At 59.1% G+C, this 23074-nt stretch overlaps 2 protein-coding genes across 6 annotated transcripts; both read left to right on the top strand.

Moving 5' to 3' along the window:
* The first annotated feature begins 59 nt into the window (after positions 1-59).
* Positions 60-9894, top strand: ZNF346 (zinc finger protein 346). 4 transcript variants are annotated; one of them, XR_011322425.1, is made up of 8 exons: positions 60-159; positions 260-363; positions 453-548; positions 1589-1739; positions 3329-3568; positions 4267-4310; positions 6068-6161; positions 7477-9894. XR_011322425.1 is itself a non-coding variant. In XM_069772483.1 (7 exons), the coding sequence occupies exons 1-7, from the start codon at positions 99-101 to the stop codon at positions 7580-7582; spliced, it is 852 nt and encodes a 283-aa protein (XP_069628584.1). In that variant the 5' UTR covers positions 60-98; the 3' UTR covers positions 7583-9894. The 4 variants fall into 4 exon arrangements, 2 of the variants coding, with proteins under 2 accessions (XP_069628584.1, XP_069628585.1); XR_011322424.1 differs by having other exon boundaries at positions 4264-4310; XM_069772483.1 differs by lacking the exon at positions 4267-4310.
* Positions 9895-14935: 5041 nt separating this feature from the next.
* Positions 14936-22016, top strand: FGFR4 (fibroblast growth factor receptor 4). Of its 2 annotated transcripts, XM_069772248.1 has the most exons (18): positions 14936-15187; positions 15646-15751; positions 16775-17044; positions 17151-17240; positions 17397-17563; positions 17651-17774; positions 18077-18267; positions 18384-18522; positions 18607-18800; positions 19045-19190; positions 19451-19572; positions 19673-19783; positions 19930-20120; positions 20495-20617; positions 20698-20768; positions 21046-21183; positions 21276-21381; positions 21454-22016. In XM_069772248.1, exons 2-18 carry the CDS (start codon positions 15679-15681, stop codon positions 21598-21600), a joined length of 2403 nt encoding a protein of 800 aa, XP_069628349.1. In that variant the 5' UTR covers positions 14936-15187; positions 15646-15678; the 3' UTR covers positions 21601-22016. The 2 variants fall into 2 exon arrangements, with proteins under 2 accessions (XP_069628349.1, XP_069628350.1); XM_069772249.1 differs by lacking the exon at positions 16775-17044 and having other exon boundaries at positions 14947-15187.
* The last annotated feature ends 1058 nt before the right edge of the window (positions 22017-23074 follow it).

The raw sequence follows: 23074 nt of genomic DNA, 5'->3' as shown, positions 1-23074 counted from the left end.
GCAGGGGAAGGGGGGGGGGGTGTCGCGCGCGGGCGGCTCTCGCGAGAGCGGTGGGAAGGCGGAGGGAGGGGGGGTGGGCGGGGTCGGCGGCGGCGGCGATGGCGGACGGGGCGGGTAGCAACGGGGACGCCGCGGGGCTGCCGGTGGGCAAGGAGGCAGGTGAGGAGCCGGGGAGGGGGGGCGGCCGGCCGGGCCCCGTGGGGTGCGTCGCCGCCCGGTGGGGCCGCTGACGCGCCGGTTGTGCCCCCCCTCCCCGCAGTGGACCGGCTGATCCGGGAGAACGGGCACATCTTCACCGAGGCCCAGTGCAAGGTGTGCAGCGCCCTGCTCATCTCCGAGTCCCAGAGGCTGGCCCACTACCAGGTAGGGAGCGGGGAGCCGCCGCCGCCCGCCGCCGGGCACCGCGGGGTGCTGAGCAGCCGGGCGGGCGGGTTTCTCTCTGCTTTCTCCAGAGCAAGAAGCACGCTAACAAGGTGAGGCGGTACCTGTCCATCCACGGAGGAGAGGAGCTGGCCCACGGGAAGAAGATGAAGCTGGATGCGAAGGAGGTGAGAGGAGAGCGTAGAGCCCTTCAGGCCTAAATACCGCCCAGCGGGACCTGCTGGGCTAAAGGCTGTTGTACAGCCTGGGCGCCTTTATGAATAAATGAAGAAAATGCTCTCGGAAGGGGCGTTGTGAGAACCAAAGGGCCCGATGGCAGGTGTGTCGCCAGGCTTTGTGTCAGCAAGCACAGTTCCTGCTGCCCTTCCCATTTAAACAGCCTCTGTGAGCATGTCTTCCCCGTTTAAACAAACACATGTTGCCTTTTATTGATAGTCTTGCTCAAAAGAACAGGGAAAAGTGAATAGGAGCGACAACTTGTCGGGAGTATCATTGCGTAACCTTTACTGTCACAGGGAGCACGCTGGGTTGACCATCTACTGGAATTCTCTTTCCAGAGTGATCCTTTTTTCACTTACTTAGGTTTCCTCGGCTGGTAGCTGGAGCCTGTTGGTCAGTAAAGGCACCACGTTCCACTCGGCCATCTGTCTGCCCTGTGACTCATTTGGGAAACAGATTCTACTTCTATGATTGCTTCAGCTTTAATCCCTAACTCTCCAAAATTTGCGGCGGGGGGGTGGGGGATAAAGACAGATGCCTTTGCACATAGTGTTAGGCTTAGAAATGACTGCTGCTGCCTGCTCTGCTGGCATCGTGTTGCAGATGACCCAGCTGATAGCAATGTTTGTGTTGCTCAGTTCACACCTTGCAGAGTGAAAGGGTGCCTGTTGCAATTCTGGCAGCCACACACTTAACCTTGTCCTTTATCCGTACAGGCCAGGGTTGCCCCTCTGCCTGGAGTGGTTCACTAACGGGTTAAAAAAAGTAATCTGGTGCAAGAACACTCTCCAGTGAGGGAGAGGATGATGCTGCATCATGGAAGTCCTACTCAGTCACACTTCTTCAACTTAACACCTGAATGTCTTTGATTACCTTGTTTTCTTAGACCCCCAAACCTTAGTGTTTCTTCTCACAACAAGAAGGTTGGATGAGGTGACCTGCAGAGGTCCCTCCCAACCTCAGCCACTCTGCTATTTTGTATGCACAGGACAGCAAGCAGGAAGGCAGCAATGGGGAAGACAGGAACAAGTGTTGTCCCATCTGCAACATGACTTTTTCCTCTCCGGCTGTGGCAACATCTCACTACTTGGGCAAGACTCATGCCAAGAACATGAAGCAGCAGTCCCCCAAAGTGGAAGGTATGACTGTCTGCAGCGCCTTTGTGTGGTACCAAGGGGCCGTTCAAGCAATAAAAAAGTTGAGAGATTCATTGGGCCCCAAGTGTAACCTTTCATGAGGATGTGCATACTCTTTACTGTGAAACAGTAAGCCAGCAGTGCACCTCCAGAGACATGGTCTCCCTCAGCAGCCTGCTTGGTGGGCTGGCATTGGCAAAAAGTTGTGTGTTTTTTTGTTTTGCTTTGTTTGGGAGAAATGCAGCTCGCAGCAGTGTTGTACCCATCCCTGTGTGCAGGGACCAGGAGAGAGCCGCTCATCAGGGAGCATGATGTTAAGTTGTAGAAATGCCTGTCATAGGATACGATGCTTGTTAAAAGCTTACAGGGACTGAAGTGACTGGTGACTGACATGGCAATTCATCAGGGCTGCTCAACTATAAAGATGTAGCCTCTGAGGTTTAGGGACTTGTGAGCTGCGGCTAGCTGGGGACTGGGAGAGTGTAGCTGGGAAGCATCAGTATGTGTTTGTCCTGACCTTGTGCTTTTCCCACGGCACCTGCCTTTGCCTGCTCTCATGATGGGATGCAGTCCATGCAGACCTCAGGTCTGACCTGCTGCAGCTGCCTGTGTGTCCCATCCCTTTGCTAGCAGTAAGAAAGGCCCAGTGGGTGGAGAGGGAGACCCTCTGTCCAGGGCATGTAGGGACAGCCAAGAGCCTGGAGTGCTGTAGCCAGTCAGGACGGAGGGGAAATGCAGCCTTTGAGTGTATCTGAGGATGGCAGCTTTTTCTAGCTCTGAGCTGGGATCTTCCGGGCAGAAACTGTCTGTCTCAGGCTGTCTTCATGGCTTTGTTAGGTTGTGTGTACACAGCGAAACCACCTCTGTGGTCAGGGTGGCCTGTGAGATGTTTTTATTCTTTGAACCCTTTGCTTTTGGGTACGAGAGGAGCCTTCAGGAAGGGGTGGATGTACGCATGAGCGGTCTGGTGCGTACCTTTGCTTTGGGCATGAGAGGAGCTCTCTAGTACTTAGAAGGTTCCTCGTTCTGGTCTTTGGTACCCCATAATGAGAGGGTGCAGGTTTCTCCCATCAGACGGGAGAGCCGCTTCTCTGGATGGATTCACTGAGTCGGACCTAGTCCCATTCACGCTATTTCTCAGGCAAGACTCCTCATGACTTCCGTTCAGGATCAGGTCCTGCAGCTGCATGGTGTTTCGAGAAACCCACTTGCCTTTGCTGCAGAGGGGCTTGTACCCATGTTCTAGCTGGGTGATGATAATAGTAGGTGGAAGCTCATTCATCTCCAGTGTTTCTTGAATACAACCATGCTTATGTTAAGGACAAATATGCAAATCTGTTGGGTGGGTTTTTTTAACCCTGAAAGTTTTTCTGGCCTACTCTGACTTTTCTTACCACATGCTTTTCAATTCTGCAGTGTTAAGGGAAGAAGTAGGAGCAACGTGCATTTATCTAGATGTCTTACATTCCCTGTCTAGGTTTGGGTTTTAGGTGTACTGGTTTTTTTTTTTTTAACATGGGTTTTGGGGGAATGAAGTGACTTTTTTACCTCTGAGTTCTGTGACTGATCAGGAGTTTGGATTCACCCTACAGAAGCGGTGCCCCCCCAGAAACATCCTGCTGCCCTCCCCACCTCTACCGTGTCTTCTAATGAAGAGAACAAGGACATTACTGACCCAGACAAGTTCTGTAGCCTCTGCCATGCCACTTTCAATAACCCCCTTATGGCAAAACAGCATTATGTAGGCAAGAAGCACAGAAAGCAAGAGACCAAACACAAGCTGATGGCACACTACGGCCGAACCCCCGATGCACCGGCATCGTCCTTCATGGGTGAGTTCTCAGCAGGCAGGCTAATAAATAGCTGAAGAGCAGGGTGGGAGAGCAACAGTATGTCTGACAGGTCTTTGGACAAGAGAGTCTGTGCAGAGGGAGCAGGGGAGAATTGGTCGTGATGAGGATCTTGATTATATGCTGTAAGACTGATTTGTTTGATGTTGTAACCCCCAGCAGCAAAACTTCTAGACTGCAGCTACTCGTGACAAGCTTTGGGTTATGTTTTGCAATGTTGTCTAATCGGGGACGTGTCCTTTTTATTCTCTGTGTGGATAATCCAGAGATTTTGGCCAGTACTGTTCCTAGCTAGGTGATTGCATCCAAAATGGAAAGGTAGAAGTGGCATTTGATGCTTAAAAAACGTCTTTGGAAGGGACTAGCCAAAGGTGGAAGAAATAGGTTTAACTGCACCTGCTGCTTCAAATGACATGAAAGCCAGAGAGATTTCTCCGTGAATGCCTTTCTGCCTCTGTGTGGGCACTTCCATCTGATGAACTAACGCAACTCTCTCTGGAGCAAGCAGGAATGGGCGGGGGGGGGGTGGAAAGAGCTATTAAGGAGGAACTTTAGGCAGACATTTAAAACTCATTTGGTTTATGATGTGCTGCTTATGAGCACTTCTATGTGATGAAAGCCCTTGGAGTCCAGTAAAAGCATTAGTAGCTCACGGTAAACTCCCTTGTTCCTCCCAGCAGCCTTCTGTTGGACCAGGAAGTCTAGTACCTGCTGGATGCTTGAGGTAAATAATAAGCAGACAAATCATCTTAAAATCTTCTTCAAGAGCTTCTTTCTCTGTCATAAAAACCCACACAAGCAAAAGATTAATTATTCCAATTCTTTGCAGGCCACCTTTAGATACCGGTAGCACTTAAGAGAAATGAGGCTCAATTATCCAAGTAATATTCTCTCCCACATTGCGTAGTCGTGTGGGAGATGGAAAAGGTGCTTGGTATCTAGCATTACCCATCTGCTCTTTACCTAATTAGTGGGGCCTGATGAATGGTTTCACTTTAGTGTGACTCAGGCACTGACAGTGGCAGGAGCCCCAGCCCAGGCAGGCTGGGTAGGTGGGCAGTGCCGTTTCCTATGAAGTGCTGGCAGAACCAGAGTACCTATGGACACATCTCCATGGCACTTAAGCTGTTCAGGTGAGGTTTTGGAGTCTGGGCTGTAATCGGGGGCTGCTTGGATGTGATGGGCTGCAGTCAGGGATGTTTTCTCCTGCTCTCTTTGCCTGTCTTTGTGTGCTAACAGCCATGCCTGTCCCTAAAGTTCTCTCTGCTGGGATCTGGCTGGCAGCAGGTAAAGATGTGTTCTTCGCAGTGCAACACCAAGGTGTTTTGTCTGCTTAAAGTTCCTCTGGAAACCACTGGTTTGGGGTGCAGGAGTGCAGTTTAGACAACTTCATGCACACACCAGTTTGCCGGATTTGCAAGAGAGAGATCTTGACCCTCGACCTGAGGGCTGTAACAGCTCCTCTGGCCTTTCCCACCCAGGTCCAGCTCTGTTTTGAGAGTTGAATGTCCCACTAGAGTCTGAAATCTCTCTGAGGTGCAGCAGCCAGGTGGGGAAATGTCTGCTACATCATGCATTGTGCTTCTCACTCAGTGATTATGCTCCTCTGCACCCATGGGGTGAGTCTCCTCTTTCACCTTTAGGAATTGTTTTCTTTGCGAGACTCCCAGGCAGAGCCCTTCTCCAGCGAGCCAAAATTCAGGAGCCCTTAATGTCTTGAGGACAACTGCCAGGATTTTCCCCTGTTAGAGACTCCTGTGCTGAGCTGTGCTGCCATGCTTGCCAGTTTGGTATCTGTGACCTCCCGAACTTTCATCCCAGCTGGAGTTGTCATGTTACACAAAACCATTGATCTGTCTAGTACAACTATTGTTGGAAACTCTTTTTTTTTTTTGGCAGTTAACTGATACACTGACTGTAACCAAACTGCTTGAGGATAGAGCTTAATATTCTCAGTTGGCACCTCAGCAAGGCTTAGCAGAATGCTGCATTGTGGAACTGGACATTGTGTGTAATCTCCTCTGGCTGCTTTTTTTATTTAAATGCTACGAGCTTACAAACTAAGTAACTCTCTCATTTTCTGTTGTGGCATGTACAGATCAGGAGAAGTGGGAATTTTGGAGAGAAATGGAGTTGCAAAAGCAGTATAGCATCAGGTTTGGTGTCCTAATGCTGAGACTTTTACAATGTCTGATTCTGTGAACTGTTCATAGGAAATCTGTCTTTGTTTTTATAGATAAACAAACCCATGTTCTGACCAGGAAAACTTTTCTGGCTTGGCGATTCCCTCGCAGTGACTGGCTGATACGTGGTGGGGTAGTGGGGTTCTGCGACCTCCGTGCCTGGTCAGGCTATTGACTTGCTATTTGTCTTTGTTTAGCGGTTGTTTAACACATCAAGTGATTGATTATCTCACTTGTTTCTACCTCAGGCACCAAGTTGTTGGCTAGCTGTGTGTGCTAACATTGATGTCTGTTTCAGCTGGGAAGGGGTACCCCTGCAGCACATGTAACATAGTACTGAACTCCATAGAGCAGTACCAAGCTCACATCAGTGGCTTCAAACACAAGAATCAGTAAGTAACGCTCTTGTCTAAGTGTGTTTCCAGCCTTGCTGTTCAAATCAATGGCTTAAGTAGAATTTAAAATGCAGTTTTGAATGCGTATTTCCAGCTGACTTGCAAGCAGAACGACAGGGTTTGTGCAAGCTTGCTCTGTTTGTCCTGAAGCCGATTCACTTCAGCAGCTCCCTCTGCAGACAGCTCTGGGATGCTGTTGAAGGAGAAGGGCCCTGCAGTTGCTTTTGGTTCTTGATAGATCAGCTCAGTGGGGACCTCTGCAGTGAGTGCATCCAGCCTGATACCCATTAAACACCGTTTCTCTAACAACTGAGATTTTAATTTAATTAAAGACTGGCCCAGTGGAGATCTGCTTGCCATTCTAAACTCTCTTGGGGTTGCTTGTCTTAAAATTTGGCATGTAGTCAGCACACTCCAGATACCTAGACTATATTCCTGAACTTGCTCTCACAGCTGATGAGTTAAATAATGGCATTCCCTGCATATATTATTAATCCAAAAAAATTAGGCTGCCAGATGATTAATACCAAAAATACTTCTTCTGGACACTGTCAAAGTTCAGATCTCTAATTTCAAAGCCTTTGCTAAAAGAGGCTCATTAACAAGCCTGGGTTGGTTAAAGAGCTTCTTAGAAGAAGAAGGAGGTATTAGGAAACCCTACCTGAAGTGAGGACAGACTCCTAGCCAAATTTCTCAGAGAGGGCAGGAGGAAAACTGGGATCTCTTGTTGCCTCTCTGTGGAATAACAGCCCCATGGTCCCTTGGATCTGGAGTGCTTGATTGGAAGACACATGTTCCATCCATCATCCCAGCAAAGTTTTGACTCTTGAATGGCACAACTGGATCAGCAAATAGCAAGTATCCTGTTCTAGATAGATAACATTGAGGATGTTCCCAACACACACACATAAATGTTCCGTTTAAGGACATGGATGCTTTCTGAGTTTTTGCAGCCACACAATTCCCTTTCAGAAAGCTGCTTCCAGATTCAGCCCTTCAGTCCTGTTCCAGGCCAGCTTCTCCAGTCTGAAGAGAGGCAGGATACTTGCTTTGTAATGGAAGCTCTTTAACAGTCCTTGAGCTGTGCAATAGCTAATTCTGCCATGCTAAAGGTGTCTGTTTACACACAGGCACAGAAGGCAAGGATGCACTTGGAGGCTTTTCTGGCAAGTTGTTGACTTGGCTACAGTAGGCTGTTGCTCCACTGACAGCCATGCCTGCTGAGCAGTGATTGCAGCTGGCAGATTTCAGAGCACTTCTGACATTGTCTCCTTTTTTTCCTTCTCTTCCTCTCGCTCCCTTCAATGTCCAGGATGCCAGGAGCAGTGCCGGTTGTTGGACCGTTCCCGCCACAGCAGTATGTCCGGGAAGAGTCAACTGCCCCAGGAGGCTACAGTTACTTCAGCCAAGACTTCTAGAGCAAGTTGCAGCACTGTTCTTGGAGTTGTTGGTGGCCCAAGAACGCACATCCTTTGCCAGCCCACAATGGTTTCATTATCCCTCTGGATAAGCAAAGCCCTACCCTCCTGTATGCACCCGTTGAGCAGAACGGGGACTGAATCTGTCAGAAGAAGGATCCAGCTGGAAGAGACTTGCTAGACAGCAAATACTTCACTCCCTTAGAGTAGTTTTCATTGTGTAATTGCTTCCTGTGAAGGTGGGTGCGGTGTGAGAGGAAGTGTGTATCTGGTATAAGGAGGGTTTGGCAACAGGCTGGTAGTGGCCACCTCCTCCCTCACCAGAGCAAATAATGGATTCCTCCACCTGGAGGGCCAGCATCCCGTGCTCAGAGGTGGCTTTTGCTGGAGGAGAGCTCCTAGACCATAGCAAGCAGTGCTTCTGCAGCATGGATGGGACACAGTGCAGGTTGCGTGGCTTTGTACAGGCCTAAAATAGGAAATAACCAGCGTGGCATCTCTTTCCATGCCTCCTCTGGTCAGGTTTGTGTGCAGAATTTCATGAGCCATTGATTGCCATCAGAGCCTTTCGCAGTACTGCCGCTGTTAGTTCTGGAGCTGGGTTGTTTGGGTCTGTCTAACAAGTAGTTACAACTTCTGGTGTGCAGACTGCTGCTGGTGGGAGTGGAGGGCTGCGAGAGGGGTTAGAGCTCCTAGCTCTCCTCAGCCCTCTGCTCTGAGGATTTCCATGTGGAAGGAAGTAACTGTTTAGCCTGGTTTCCTATGGAAACAGGTGTACGTGATCATTCACCATGTGTGTCTTTACCCCCTGTGACTTAAACCAATCTCAGCCAAACTTGGCAGCGGTGGAGATCTCCAAGATCCGAACGCAATCAGCAGAGGAAGGTAGAGCAGGGTGAGTTCATCTCCAGTTCTGTCGGGGTCTGCATGGAAGTGCAGCATTTTCCCTACTGCCACCAAAATACTCTGGGGAAGGAGGGTTTTAAGGGAAAAGAGAGGGAATAAATCTAAATGCAGCAGAAAATTGTAGTATAACTTGGTCAAATCATTAGCAGACTAAAAAGCTACAAATCCTTTGGAAACCTGCCTTCCTTAGTCCTTCATTAGACACTACTTGCCCAACCCCGCTCTTCAAAGTTCTTACACATTTGTACCATCCTGGAAAAGGGATGTTCTATATTTCAAACCCAGAAATTAAGACTGATGGTCTCTTCATGGTGCTAATGTACTAGATCTGTTAGAAAAGGCCCCAGAAGGAAGGGCAGGCATCTGAGACGGCTGTGCATTTTGGATGAGTTCTTTAGATGTTTTGCCTTGAGCTAAGGCATTGCCTGTTTTCTGCTAGCCCACTGCAAGAGCCCTGTGTTTTGGGCTGGCCTCATGTTCAGTGCCAGTGCTCTGAGTTGGGCACCCCACAGGCTTTGTCCCAGCATCACTGCCTCCGTGGAACTGAGACTTTGCTAGTCCATGGCAAACATCCTGCTGTTTTTCTTCCATGGGGCAGAAGGACGCAGATGTGGCCCCTCCGAGGACTTCCCTGGCCAGTGGGGCTCCGTGAGGCTGGCAGGAGCATGGGTGACAGCCACAGGCATGCCGCGCTGCCAGGGTGGGCTGAGCCAAGCTGCTGCCTCCTGTTGCATGGCCCCAGCAGCTGCCGGAGGGCGGTCTTGGGCCCTTGACTCCCAGCGTTGTGTGCCAGGGGAGCAGCTGACGCCTTCGTTAGGCTGAGAGCCGGGCTGTAGAGGCACTTCCAAAATCCGGTGTGTGCGCTTGTCAGGTTAAGCAAGGAGAGAGCAAGCTGGTTGCTAATCTCAATGCTTGGAGTGAGTGCCTTTCCTTCCCCACTCCAGGCCATGCATGAGCTTTGCTTTTCTTCACCCTGCACAGAATCTGCCGTATTCCCTTAGGACAGGCTCCTGCTGGTCTGGGTTCGCCTTCCTAATGTTTTCCAGTCTTGCTCCACTGCAGAGGTCTGACCTTAGTGTCCTGCTACTGAGGGAGTCCTCTTAAACCTTGTGAGCTGATCAATGAGCAGAAAATTGGGATGAACTGAAGGAAGCGTTGTGCGCCTGATAGCCCTGGGTGGCCTCCAACTCCGATCTCTGCTGCTTAGCTCTCGTCCCGCTGTACCAGGGCAGGTGCCCGCTAGATGTGCTACGCATCGACACCAAGAGGGATCCATTTCCAGCACTGCCCAGTCTGGTGTGTCACTCCTGTCTGTGTACTGACAGTTTTGCCTTCCCCTGTACACAGTGTTTATGTATCTGCTGTTTCCCTAAGGTGAAGCTCTCCAAATAGAGTGTTTATTACTACTTTTGGGTGCTGTGTCTCTGTTAGAGCTCTTCCTGGGATTTTGCCATACTTCAAAGAACAGGATGCAGACACCTCTGAAATATTTGGGAGGGGTGGGAGGCTCTTGTTCTCATCTGCCCTCCTCGAGGCGCTGCTGTCATCCCGTGGCACTCTGAGGTCCAGACGAAGCCAGTAAGTGCCTTGCTCTGTGCTGCTCTGGCAAGTCAGTGAGGCCTTGGGCACGCCGCAGTCACCAAGGAGAAGACAGGACAATCTGAGCTGGGAGACTGCTGGCACTTCTGCAAGCTGTTGTGCAGCTTGTGCCGAAAACATCCGTGACTGCCGCAGGACACTGGGCTGTTCCCTGGCACTGCTGTGGCGGCACAGGAGTGGCATCATGGCAGGCATGCTCTGCTGCTGTCTGAGGGCGGGTCGCTCGCTAAGGCAGGCTCAGAGCCTGGGACCGGCTGTTCTGCTCCTCTGCGGGCAGGGCTGTGGCAGAGCACAGGGAACCTGCATCCCTGGGAGCAGTGCAGGGCCTTGTGCTGGCACCGAGGGTGGCATTGCCATCGGCTGTGTGGATAGTGGTGAGAGGGACGGGCTGCTTCCATGTCCTGTGGTGCACGGCTGTCCTGGGGCAGTGTTCCTGCCACTGCCAGCCTGTCCCTCGCTGACCCCTTCCCCTCCCTGTGGCAGGGCTGTGGTGTGTCTGGCAGTTCCCAGTCCTTCTGTGGGTGCAGGCACTCTCTGGGGCAGGTGCAGGGAAGGAGGCAGCAGCTGCAGGGCTGCCTGTACCTCTGGCACATCCCCTTCCCCAGCAGCAGGACCACGCAGCAGCCGTGCCAGAGCAGTCGCAACCAGGTGGCCTCACCAGCCGTGCTGGGGCCTGTGGTGCCCATGGCAGGTCCCTACCGGCCCCTTCCCCGTGCTCCAAGCACAGACCATCTGGGTGCCGGAATCACTGGTGTCCCCACTCTGCTGGCTGCCCATCCTGCTGCTGGACTGCTCTCAGGGGCCCCCAGCACCCGTGGGCACCCCCAGCCATGACAGGAGGGGAGCTGGAGCCTGGCTGTGGGGCCAGAGCCACCCAAATGCCAGGGTAGGCTGATGGAGAGTGGCCCTTGTCCCCAGGCTGCACGCCGGTGCTGGTGTGTTGCCAGCCCCATGTCCCTGCCCGGCTGCAGCCGGGGCTGCCCAGTCCTGCTTCTCCCTGCCGGGGCCTCTGCGGGCAGCACCTCGCTGGGCTGGGGCTCTCTGGCTGCCCGCACCGGGCCGAGCCCCAGTGCCTTCCGGGCTGGCAGACGCGGCGCAGGGCATGGAGCCACCCGCCAGCCACGTCCCCCACGGAAGCGCTGCCGTCCCCTGCCTGTGCCGCAGCCAGCTCCGTGGAGCCTGCCCGTCTGACGAGCCGGCTGCTCCTCTGGCAGCGTGTGGGGCTGGGCCCCGGGTCCCCCCCTCAGCTGGGGGGGAGTGCAGCCCCGGCCACAGTCCCAACCGCTGCCATCCCTCATGGCTGCGCTGGCTCCAGCAAGTAAATCGGGTGCAGATGTGGAGGCAGTGCCGGGCGCCTGCTTGCGATTAGGGGCTGGGAGCATTGGGGTGGCCCCGTTCCTGCTTCGCAGCCCCCTGCTGTGGCCACACAGTTCCCAGGAGGAGCCCCTGATGCCCCGTGGGGGACAGGGCTGGTGGGCAAAGCTCCTGCTTGCTCAGCCCCCAGGTGGGTACCATGGTGCCCAGCCCAGCGCATGGTGTGTGTTGTGTCCCCAAGGGGAGCAGTGCCCATCTTGGCCCTGTGCACCCCATTGCCTGTGCCAGCTGGAACCCCAGTGCTAGCCGGCACAGCCGGCATGGGCAGGAGCAGCAGGGCTGCAGCAGGGACAAGGCATGGCGCTGCCTGCTCTGTGCTGCCAGGCCAGCCCCAGCCCCATGTGCTCTCAGCTGGGCCCTCAGTGCCCAAATCCGTGGGTGCTCCTGTGCTGCACTGGGGGCTTGGCCAAAGCCCGAGGCCCGGTGTCCCTGTCTTGCAGCCCCCTGCGCCGGGCCCCATGTTCTCAACTCCCCAGAGGGAGCAGCAGGTTCATGTTTGCCAAGTTCTGCCTGGTTAAACCTTAACCAGGCCAGGTTGCTCCATCGGTCCCTCCCTGCTGGAGATAAGAATGAGCAGGTGAGACCGGGGCCTGGCGGAGAGCGCTGCCCCAAGCCTGGCTACTCGCCTCCAGCGCAGGACCCGGCCCCTGCGGAGCGTCCTGCAGGGCCTGGGGCGGGCTGCTTGCCCCTCCGCCTCGGCCGCTGCCTGCCTCAGCAGGTCCCCACTGACACAAGGGCAGCGGGTTGTGGCGGGGGCTGGAAGCTGCCATGTGTCAAGGCCAGCAGGGCTAGATGGAGCCGGGAGCCCTTGTGCTGGGGCAGCCCAGGACCCCTGTGCTCCAGGGCTGGCCTGCTCCCTCGGTGCTGGGGGGTTCACATCACCCCATCACATGGCGTGAGCTTGCTCAGCCTCAGCCCCCGGGCCCCATGCACATATGGGGTACAGGGAGCCGGGGAACCTGCACCCCAAACAACAGCCGTTCAGGGGAGGCCAAGAGAAACTTCCAGGAGGAAAGAGCCCCCCGGGCTCCGGCCCCCCCAGGAGCCACCGTGCCGCGCGCACTCACGCTGGCCGCAGGTGCCACCGCAGCGGGAGCGGCGGCGAGCACTGGGGCCAGGCACAAGGGGCGGCTGTGTTCCCGCAGCCCCGGCTGCCTTCCAAGAGCAATATTGTTGGCACCAGGCAGGCTCCCTGCGCCGGCAGCGCATACATGGGCCTTTCATGAGGGGAGCGGGGATGATTTACTGCCTGGGGGAAGGGGCAGGGGCAGGAGGATGGAGCCCCAGCGTGCTGGCCCCGGCGCCCAGCGCCTCGTGCGTGCTCGCTGCCGCAGGGCCCTGCACACGTGAGCGAAGCTGTGGGTCTGGCTGGGGGGTCACTTCTCGCTCAGGCATGGGGCAGAGCGGGTCCCCCTGTCCCATCTGCACCATGCCAGCCTCCTCGCTGCCCTGTCAGCGGGGCCCTGAGGACGCGCTCCCTCCCTGGGCACCCCACTGCGACCGAGCTCCCACTCTCTGAGGCTCAGTGGCCAGAGGGGCATGTGCCCCTTGCAGTGCCATGGCTGATGGGAGAGGCTGGGGGTGACAGGGTCAGCAAAGGAGGGTGCTGGGGCAGGGGTGCATCCACAGCGCAGGGCGCCGGCACTGGCACAATCCCCCCTTGTTGAGCTGTTGGCGTGGCAGAGGCTGTGGCAGTGCTGCCGGCAGCGGGCGGCAGGCAGTGGGGCTGTGTTGCCGTGAAGGGCTTTTTGTTTGCCGTTCAGTTGCTGTTATAAATCAAGCCAGGCAGCCCGACGACCCCCAGCCCAGCACTGCCCCACGGCAAGGAGGGGACTAGCTCCCAGCTGCCTGCAGTGCAGCCCTGCTGTGCCCCAACCTGCACCCGGCATTGCCCTGGCCCGGCAGGGATGCTTGGCGAGACGCAGGGCAAGGTGCCAGCACTGGTCCCCTTGCCCTGCTCCCACCCAGCACCATACCCAGCAGTGGGGGGCCTGGCTCGGATATGGGGGGGTCTCTCTGTCCCCATCCCAGGCTGTGGCTCCCACAGGGTCCCCTGAGTCACAGCTCTTTCCCCAGCATTCTCAGCGCTGGGAACAACCCTTTCTCTCTGGTTTTAATTTGGTTTCGGTTCGAATCAAGCTGAACCCAACATTTTTCTGTGCTTCCGGCACGCTGCAAGCTCTGCAGGGGCAGCCGCTGCTCCGTGAAATTGATGTTCTCGGCCGCTTCACGCGCCGGCAGGAATGAACAGCTGCCGGGGGCTGCCGGCCCCAGGGACTGCTCTGTGCACCCCTGCACCCCGGGGGGGGACCAGCACCCCAGGTGGGGAGCAGCATGGGGTGGACGGCGCTGTGGGAGATCATAGCACCAACCAGTCCTTGCAGTGAAACCATGTCGTGCTGGAAGTTGCCGGTTTCATACACCAGAGCAGCATGGAGAAGGCTGTGCCCTGGCCCCGGCAGTGTGGCACTATGGGGTGAGGGGTGACAGTGACAGTCGTAGCTCGCTCACACAACCCCAGGATCCATGCTGAGCATGGGCAAGGCTGCTGGAAAGCAGACAGCGATGCAGCAAGGGAGAGCAGCTCTGGGGCCGGATCCTGACCACGTGCTAGGGGCACCCTCTGTCCCCTTTTACTGGCAGCAGGATGCTCAGGGCAAGGTGTGCCTGGGGACCGTGCCAGCTTGGAGGGTCTGAGGCTGGGCTTCCTCCAGTGCCCAGGGGTCCTGCATGGGCAGCAGGGCCTGGGCACAGTGGGGTCTGCCCTCCCCAGTGCAGGCAGCAGCATGGGGAAAGCGAAGGCGAAGTGTTTATGGGTCGGATTAGGGCCACTCCAACCCTGGCTCGCAGCCTCGCGGTGTTTTACGACGCTCCGTTATGGGCTCCTAATGAGGGTCACAGCCGCTTTATGGCACCGGCAGCGATAACGCTGCAACTAATTGCGGGACAATTAGCGAGCGGGCTGCCGGGCACCCAGCAATGTGCAGCGCCCAGCCCGGGCCGGGGCCGCCCGCCGCGGTGGGTACCGCTGCCGCGGAGCCTTCGGCTTCTCCGGGGCCGGGGTGCTCCCTGCTCCCGGCAGTCGGGGTGCCACGGAGGGGGGGGGGGGGCAGAGGCAGCCTTGCCCCCCCCGCCCGATATGCTGCTCCCGGCGTGGGGTCCCAGCACGTGGGGTCTGCCTGGGGGGCGGTGGAGGAGAGCAGCCCCGGGTGTTTTACAGCCCCACGCGTTCCCCACCCGCGGGGCCGTCCCGGGGGGGGGTGCCAAGGGGCCGCCCCTCGCTGCTGGCGGTGCCGGCCGCTCCCCCCCCTCCCCCCCCCCAGCTCGGCGGCGGGTCGATTTGCAAAGGAGCCGGCAGCCGGCGGAGCGGGGCCGGTTGCAGCAGCCGCGGCTCGGGGCCGGTCCCCCCCCCGCTCCCCGCTCCCCCCCCGCCCCCAGCGCTCCGGGCGGGGCGGGCGGCGCCGCTGTAACCCGAGCGCGCCCCTACAAAGTGCCCGCGCCAGCCGCGGCGGCGGCAGAGCGGGGCCGGAGCGAGCCGGGAACCAGCCCCAGTCCCAGCCCGGAGCCCGGAGTTCAGCCCCAGCCCGGAGCTTTCCCGAGCCCTGCCCGCCATGGGGACGCGGTGCGGGGCGCGGCGGCGCTGAGCCCGCCGGCCCCCCCCCGGACTTTGCCCGGGCCGTCCCCGCGTTGCGCGGGCGGCTCCGCCGAGGGAGCCCGTCACCGCCGGTAACGCTGCCGCCCGCGATCCTCGCCCTCGGGGTATTCCCGCTCCCCCCTCTCCCCCCCCCCCGGGATCCCCCTCACCCCGGGACCCCGCAGCCCCCCCCCCCCCGCCCCGGTGCCCGGTTAGCCGCTCCCAGCGCCCTGGCTAGGCTGCGGCTGGCTGGAGGGATGGGGTCCCTACACCCAACCGGGGTCGTGTCGTGTCCCCCCCCCGAGCCCTCGAGGTTGGGGGGGAGCGGACTGGAAGGGGTCGCACCCTGCCCAGGGCCCCCCCGTGCCTTGCCTCCCCTCCGTGCGCACCCACCCTCGGCGTGCCCTGGGGACCCCGCACCGCTGCCCCACGGTGCCCCAGAGACCAGCCACCCCCTCCCTGCCGGCAGGTCCCTGCCTGGCCAGGGCAGCGCATGGGAAGGAGCTGCCTGTACCCGGGTCCCCTCACCCTGGCCCTGCCTGTCTCGCAGGGTGGGAACCGCCGCGCCGGAGGGGCCTGGAAGATGCGGCCCCTCTTGCAGGTCCTGGTGGGGCTGCTGCTGGTGGTTGCTGCCCAGGGCAGGGCGATGGAGCCAGGTATGGCTGTGGAGGGAATGAAAGGGGGCTTGGGGGCAGTGGGGAGGGGGTCCTGCTTTCTGAACGCTGACCCCCAGCTGGGCAGAGAGCCACTGGGGGTGCCGGGTGCTTGCCCTGGGCACGCAGCCCCACAGCTCTGACTGCTGGGCTGGGCTGGTGGGAGCTGGGGGCACCCATCTGGCTGGGGGGGCCAGCCTCTCCATCACGGGGTGAGGAGATGTGGAGGCTGGAAGGAGCAGGGTGGCTCCAGACAGGGCATCCCTGGGCTACGGGGGCTCAGCTCGATCGGTGGATGCGCCCGGCAGAGCGGGATGGCGTGAATACTGTGGGCTGTGGTACTTGTGTGGCTCAGTGGTGAGCGCAAATGCCTTAGAGGTGTGGGCGGTCCGTGCCTCTCGGTGGTGGGTACAGGAGAAGAACATGTCCCAGGGGACCAGAGGCCCAGCTGCCCCACATGCCGCCTGTGATGGCCAGGCGGAGGGCTGGGGATGCACTCCTGTCCCCCCAGGCTGCTGTATGTGGGCAGTTGGGCTGCCGTGGGTATTGCTATACTGGCGGTTGGGTTGTTTCTGCCCTGCATGTCCATGTGCCTGCTGCTGGCCATCAGTAGGCAGGGCACCGCTGCCCAGCCTGGGCATCACCCGGGCCAGCCAGGCTGTGGGGGTCCCAGCTGTGCTTGGGGCATGCGGAGGTCTGACAGCAGGTGGACTGGAGGGTTCGGTGCCCTCATTTGTTCAGTGCTGCGTTCGGTGAGGCAGGACAGCGTCGGGCACCCTGCACTGCTGGGAGTGGCCCTTGTGGAAGGACGGTGGCATGTGTGGCCTTGGACGGGGACATGCTGCTGGGGAAGCCATGTCCCCGTGCCCCAGGGCAGAGTCCAGCCCTTGCCTGCCTCCAGAGCGGCAGAGCTGGGCACTGGGCTGCGTTGCACTGTGTGCTCTGCACACTGGGGTGGGCGTGTGGTGGGGCCCAGCTGTTGGGGAGGGGTGAGCACCGGGGTGGGCACTCACAGCATCTCTCCAGAGCTATTTGAGAGCCCGTTGCTGGAGTTGGAAGAGGAACATCTCCTGCTGGACCTGGGCAACACGCTGAAGTTGTACTGTGATGGCAACCACAGCGGTGCCAGTGTGGTCTGGTACAAGGAGTCCCATCTGCTTGTCCCGGGGGGTCGCATCCATCTCCGGCAGAGCCTGCTGGAGATCTCTGAGGTTGCCTACGAGGACTCAGGGCTCTACGTGTGCCGGGCGCGGGGGACTGGGGAGATCCTGCGTAACTTCACCATCTCTGTCGTGGGTAGGAGCCCCGGCAGCGCCCAACTCCACCCCAAGGCAGCAAGGCAGCCGCTGCCCACCCAGCCCTGCAGGCAGGGGTGTGCCTCTCAATCCATTTTCCTTTGCAGACACGCTGGCATCGGGTGATGACGATGAAGACAGCGATGGGGATGGTCCCCACGGAGACCGAAATGAGGAGCCTGTCTATGTACGCAGAGGTCAGTGCCACCCTAGGCAGGAGAGGGCAGCTGGGACAGTTCCAGGTGCATGGGGCACTGCTGCCTCCCACTCAGAGCACGAGTGGCTGGAAGCAGCTCCAGCAGCCTCCATGCTGCCCCTTGGCCCCCTCCCACTTGCGTCCCATGACTCCCCAGCTCCTTACTGGACTCACCCTCACCGGATGGACAAGAAACTGTATGCAGTCCCTGCAGGGAACACGGTGAAGTTTCGCTGCCCAGCCTCGGGCAGCCCCAGCCCCAGCATTCGCTGGTTCAAGAATGGGCGTGAATTCCGGGGGGAGCACCGCATCGGGGGCATCCGGGTAAGGGCCAGGTCCCCCCACTGCAGCCTTCCCTCACGGGGTCTGGCCCCCCATCACACCTCGCTGCCTTGCCTCCTCCCTCTGCAGCTCCGGCACCAGCACTGGAGCCTGGTGATGGAGAGCGTGGTGCCCTCCGACCGCGGCAACTACACCTGCCTGGTGGAGAACAGGTTTGGCAGCATCCGCTACAGCTACCTCCTGGACGTGCTGGGTGAGGGCTCCTCAGCGTGGTGCTGGTCCTGGCTCCCCAATCCCCCTGCGCCTAGCGGAGGGGTCAGGGTCACAGGGAAGGGGGTGGAGGACCCTCTGTTCACGTCCTCTCTGCTGGTGCAGCCGTCCTGTCCCTTGCACCCAAGGGACGTGGGGATGGAGACCAGGCTTAGGTTGCCTCAGTCTGCTGTAGGGCTGGGGAAGGGCTCTCTGTGGCTTCATGGTGGGTAGAGAGGGAGGGAGAAAGGAGCCCCTGCTCTGAGCCAGCGTGTCAGTGACACCGCTCCGCTCTCCTCTGCGCAGAGAGGTCCCCACACAGGCCCATCCTGCAGGCTGGGCTGCCCGCCAACACCACAGCCCTGGTGGGCAGCGACGTGGAGTTCTTCTGCAAGGTCTACAGCGATGCCCAGCCCCACATCCAGTGGCTAAAGCACATTGAGGTGAACGGCAGCAGCTACGGTCCTGACGGGGTCCCCTATGTGCAAGTGCTCAAGGTAACAAGGGCTGGAAGCACCCAGGTCCCAGATGCCCACCCTCAGGTGGTGACGGGGGAGTGCACAGAGTGTCCCAAGGAGGAGGGATGTTGACCATCCATCCATCTTCCCGGCAGACTGCAGACATCAATAGCTCCGAGGTGGAGGTGCTTTACCTGCGCAATGTCACTGTGGAGGATGCTGGCGAGTACACCTGCCTGGCAGGGAACTCCATCGGCCTCTCCTACCAGTCTGCCTGGCTCACCGTCCTGCCAGGTAGGGGTGGGGGTCCTGGTGTGGGAGCTGGGACCCCCGGCACGCAGGGACCATGGCTCAGGCCAACTCATTCACTCCCTCCAGAAGAGGAGCTGGTGCGGGAAGCTGAAGCCCCTGAGGCCAAGTACACAGACATCATCATCTACACCTCGGGTTCGCTGGCCGTGGCTATGGCCATCATCATCGTGGTGCTGTGCCGGATGCAGAGTCAGTCGAGCAAGCAGCCCCTGGAGCCCATGGCAGTCCACAAGCTCTCCAAATTCCCGCTTATCCGACAGGTGGGTGCTGAGCTGGAGCCCTGGGGGCACGGGGGGACCTTGGTGACTGACTGGCTCCGCAAGTGCCACTTGCGCCCATCACACCTTACCCTGCTGCCAGCCTTGGGGCTGCTGTCCCCACTGCCTCCTGTGGCTCCCTCACCCCGTTGCTCTGAGTGAGGGTCTCTCTGCAGCACCATTGGGTCTCTGTTTGGCCCTGGAGCACGGGGTGGGATGGCTGAGATGCCTTGGGCTCTCTCTGCAGTTCTCCCTGGACTCCAGCTCCTCTGGGAAGTCCAGCACATCCCTGATGCGCGTCACCCGTCTCTCCTCCAGCTGTGCCCCGATGCTGGCTGGGGTCATGGAGCTGGACCTGCCCCTCGACTCCAAGTGGGAGTTCCCCCGAGACAAGTATGGTGCCATGCGGGGCAGGTCTGGGACTGGGGGCTGTTCTCTCCAGCTGCCCTGGGGATGGCAGCATGTGGGTGCTGTATGGGGAGGTCTTTGGCCATCACCAGACACCTCAGCAGTGCCATATCTTGGGGTGCTGGGACTCGGTTTGGACCGAAGAGGGGCAGCCACACTGCCTCTGCCCCTCGGGGTCCAGCCATGCAGTGGCAGGGAGCGGGGCTGTCCCTGTGGTCCCTAACGGTTCTGCCCATCCCTGCCAGGCTGGTGCTGGGCAAGCCCCTGGGGGAAGGCTGCTTTGGCCAGGTGGTGCGGGCAGAGGCTTATGGCATCGACAGAGACCGGCCAGATAGAGCTGTCACCGTGGCTGTCAAAATGCTGAAAGGTAACAGCTCCCCTGCCAGTGTCCCAGGTGCAGAGGTGGCATCAGTGCCAGGCTGCAGTGCCACCCCAGCTGGCATGGTGACACGGCCCTTCTTCCTCAGACAACGCCACTGACAAGGACCTGGCTGACCTCATATCTGAGATGGAGATGATGAAGCTCATGGACAAGCACAAGAACATCATCAACCTCCTGGGAGTCTGCACACAGGACGGTGAGGGGGCTGTGCAGGCAGGGCTTGGGCAGGGCATGGGCATGGGGCAGAAGCAGAGGATAGGGGCTGTTGGGGACAGTGGCAGGTAGGATGCTGGACTGGGGCAGGGCAGGACAGGGGCTGAGCAGAGTGGACACCCTTCCCAGGGCCGCTGTACGTGATCGTGGAATTTGCCGCAAAGGGCAACCTGCGTGAGTACCTTCGTGCCCGCCGCCCCCCGATACCTGACTACGCTTTTGACATCGCAGCGATGCCTGAGGAGCAGCTTTCTTTCAAGGACCTGGTCTCCTGTGTCTACCAGGTGGCCCGTGGCATGGAGTACCTGGAGTCTAAACGGGTAGGGCTGGCACAGCCTGTGTGGGCTGCCTGTGCTTGGCTCAGCCTGGGTGGGGAGGGGCATGGTGGTGACTCCCTGTGGAAAGAGAGCCCAGCTCCTTCCCCCAGGCTGTCCAGAACCTCCCAGCCACATCCAGCAAAGCTCAGGGCAGTATCTCCCCAAAAATATGGGACTTAAAGCCTGACTCACCTCCTGGGTGTCTGTGTCCCCATAGTGCCTGTCACGGCGGCCAGCCTGGTGCAGGGTTGGCTCCACCACTGCAGAGGTGCTGGAGGGTGCGTGGGAGGGGAGCAGCAACTCTGGGTGTGGGGAGGGGACACGTGGAGCTGGAGCCGCCATCTCACACCCCCTGCGGGTGATGGTCCCCCCGGCAGTGCATCCACCGTGACCTGGCTGCCCGCAACGTGCTGGTCACAGCAGAGAGTGTGATGAAGATTGCTGACTTTGGCTTGGCCAGAGACGTCCATGACATTGACTACTACAAGAAAACCAGCAATGTGAGTGGGGGGGCCTGGGAGAGGGGCAGGAGGGGACAGGGACCCCCAGTTGGGGCTGAGCAGGGCGTTTGCTCCCATAGGGTCGCCTGCCAGTGAAGTGGATGGCACCTGAGGCCCTGTTTGACCGTGTCTACACCCACCAGAGCGATGTGTGAGTCCTGGGGCTGCTGGGGGCTGAGGGTGCTGTCGGTGTGGGATGAGGCAACGCCATGTGGTTATGCACATACTGGAGGGTCCCCGTGAGTAGGATGGGGTACTCCATGGGGACAGCAGCAGCAGGGCACATCTTCTCCAGGGGTGACGCAACCCTCTCCTGTCCCTGCTCCCACGGTGGCACCATAGGGTGGCAGTGGGGTGAACCGAGGCCCCGCCTGCCTGGGGAGGGTCCTAAGATGTGGTTGACCCCCATTTGCCTCGCGTGATCCCAGGTGGTCCTTCGGGATCCTGATGTGGGAGATCTTCACGCTGGGGGGCTCCCCCTACCCTGGCATCCCTGTTGAGGAGCTCTTCAAGCTGCTGAAGGAGGGACACCGCATGGACCGGCCATCCAACTGCACCCACGAGCTGTGAGTACCAGCCAGTCATGAGTACCAGCCAGTCGGGGTGGGCAGAGGCCATGGCTAGACACCGCTAACACCCCCGTGCCCCCCCCCCCCAGGTACATGCTAATGCGGGAGTGCTGGCATGCCGTGCCCTCGCAGCGTCCCACCTTCAAGCAGCTCGTGGAAGGGCTGGACAAGATCCTGGCGGCTGTTTCAGAGGAGGTGAGCGGTGGGGGGTCTGGTGGGTGGTGGGGCAGGCGGCACAGATGCTGATGGCACTGTCTCTCCTTGCAGTACCTGGACCTTTCCATGCCCTTCGAGCAGTACTCACCCTCCTGCGAGGACACCGCCAGCTCCTGCTCCTCTGATGACTCCGTCTTCACCCACGACCCGCTGCCGCTGGCTCCCCGCCTCTTCTCCTACCCCAGCGTGAGGACTTAAGGGCAGGCAGGGAAGGGCGATGCTGAGGCTGCCTCTGCCCTCGTGAGGAGCGGATCCGGGTTCCTGCAGGTTCCCTGCTTTGCCTGGTTTGAGGGGTGGGCTGCGAGTGGCAGTGCCAGGGCAGGGTGTCCATTTCGGGGCAGGGTGGCTCCATTTTGGCACCGAGCCTTCAGTCCTGGCTGAGACCTGCCTGGCATTACGGGGCAGCGGGAGCCAGAGCCTCTCTGGGGCCGGCACGGCCCAGGATGCCCATGGCATTGCCCAGGGAGCTGGGCTTTAGCCAGTGCTTCAGTGAAAGTGTCTCTGGGCAGGAGCCCCGCTGCTTGCTGGGCTTCTGCTGCATCTGTACATAGCCATAGAGATGAATATTTATGTACGTGAAATATCGACCTGATAAATTATTTTTTTGGAATAGACCCTGGTGCAGTTTCTGGGCTGCTCCTGGGGGGTGAAGGGCCCAGCTGAGCTGCACCCGCGCATCGGGGGCTGCCTCCTCACTCACTCCTCGCCCCAGCTGGCACGGGGGCCTGCAAGCGCTCCCGGGGGACACGGAGGCAGTGCCACAGGTGCAGGAAGCGATGTCCCCACTCCCGTGCCTCCAGGCCTGCTCCAGCACAAAGCACCCTTGCATCTGTTCCCCATTAGCCGCTGCCGCGCTAAGCCACCGTGAACTCCGCTACCAGCATCGCCCTGAAACCGATCCCCCAACTGCTCTGGGCTCCCAGGCTGGGAAAGCGCTCTGGGGCCTGGCCCAGCATGCTGGGGACCTCCCACACCCCCCCTGCCTGGGCCAGCCCTGGGACTCCAGATAAAAGTGAGTTATGGGCTCTGTACTGCCTCCCCGGAGCCCCCACATCCCTAGGAGCATAAGTTGGGGGGCTCCAGCCCCAGGCCCTGCTCTCTGGTGCCTGCTTTGCCCCCCCCCCCCCCCCCCTTGCCCCACGATGCCCGGCTCCGCAGAGAGTGTGGGCAGGGAGGGCTGCAGCTGTCTCGCCCCCTCCTGCCAGCCCGCTCCCTGGGTCTAGGGTTTCATCTAGGGCCAGGCTTTGCCGGCCATTAGCCCCAGGATCTTGTTTCCTCCTCCAGCTCCCAGCTGCACTTGCAGCCCCCCAGCCTGGAAGCTGGGTCTCCAGTATGGCCTGCCCCAAACCAGCCTGAGGCGAGGGGGCCTGGCAGGCACTATGAGGCAGGACCTGGGTCTGGGGCAGCTGGAAAGGGGGTCCCTCAATCCTGCCCACTGCTGCGATGGTGCTGGGGTCCAGGCTTTTAAGGGATGCACCTTGTGGCTGCCCTGGTGCAGGGCTTGGCTCAACCATGGGTGCAGTGCCTGCCGTGCATTGCATGTGCTGGGGAGCGTGGTGGCTTGCAGAACCGTGCTGGGGCCCCTCCTCATAACAGCCCCTCTCAGGGCTGCTGTGGGGAGCCCAGCCCTGCCAGCATGCTTGCAGCCTCCAGCCCCAGCCCTGTCTCTCTC

Source organism: Haliaeetus albicilla, chromosome 27 (genome assembly GCF_947461875.1).
Source record: "Haliaeetus albicilla chromosome 27, bHalAlb1.1, whole genome shotgun sequence".
NCBI classification, from domain to species: Eukaryota; Metazoa; Chordata; class Aves; order Accipitriformes; family Accipitridae; genus Haliaeetus; species Haliaeetus albicilla.
This window is presented reverse-complemented; position numbering and strand designations above follow the sequence as displayed.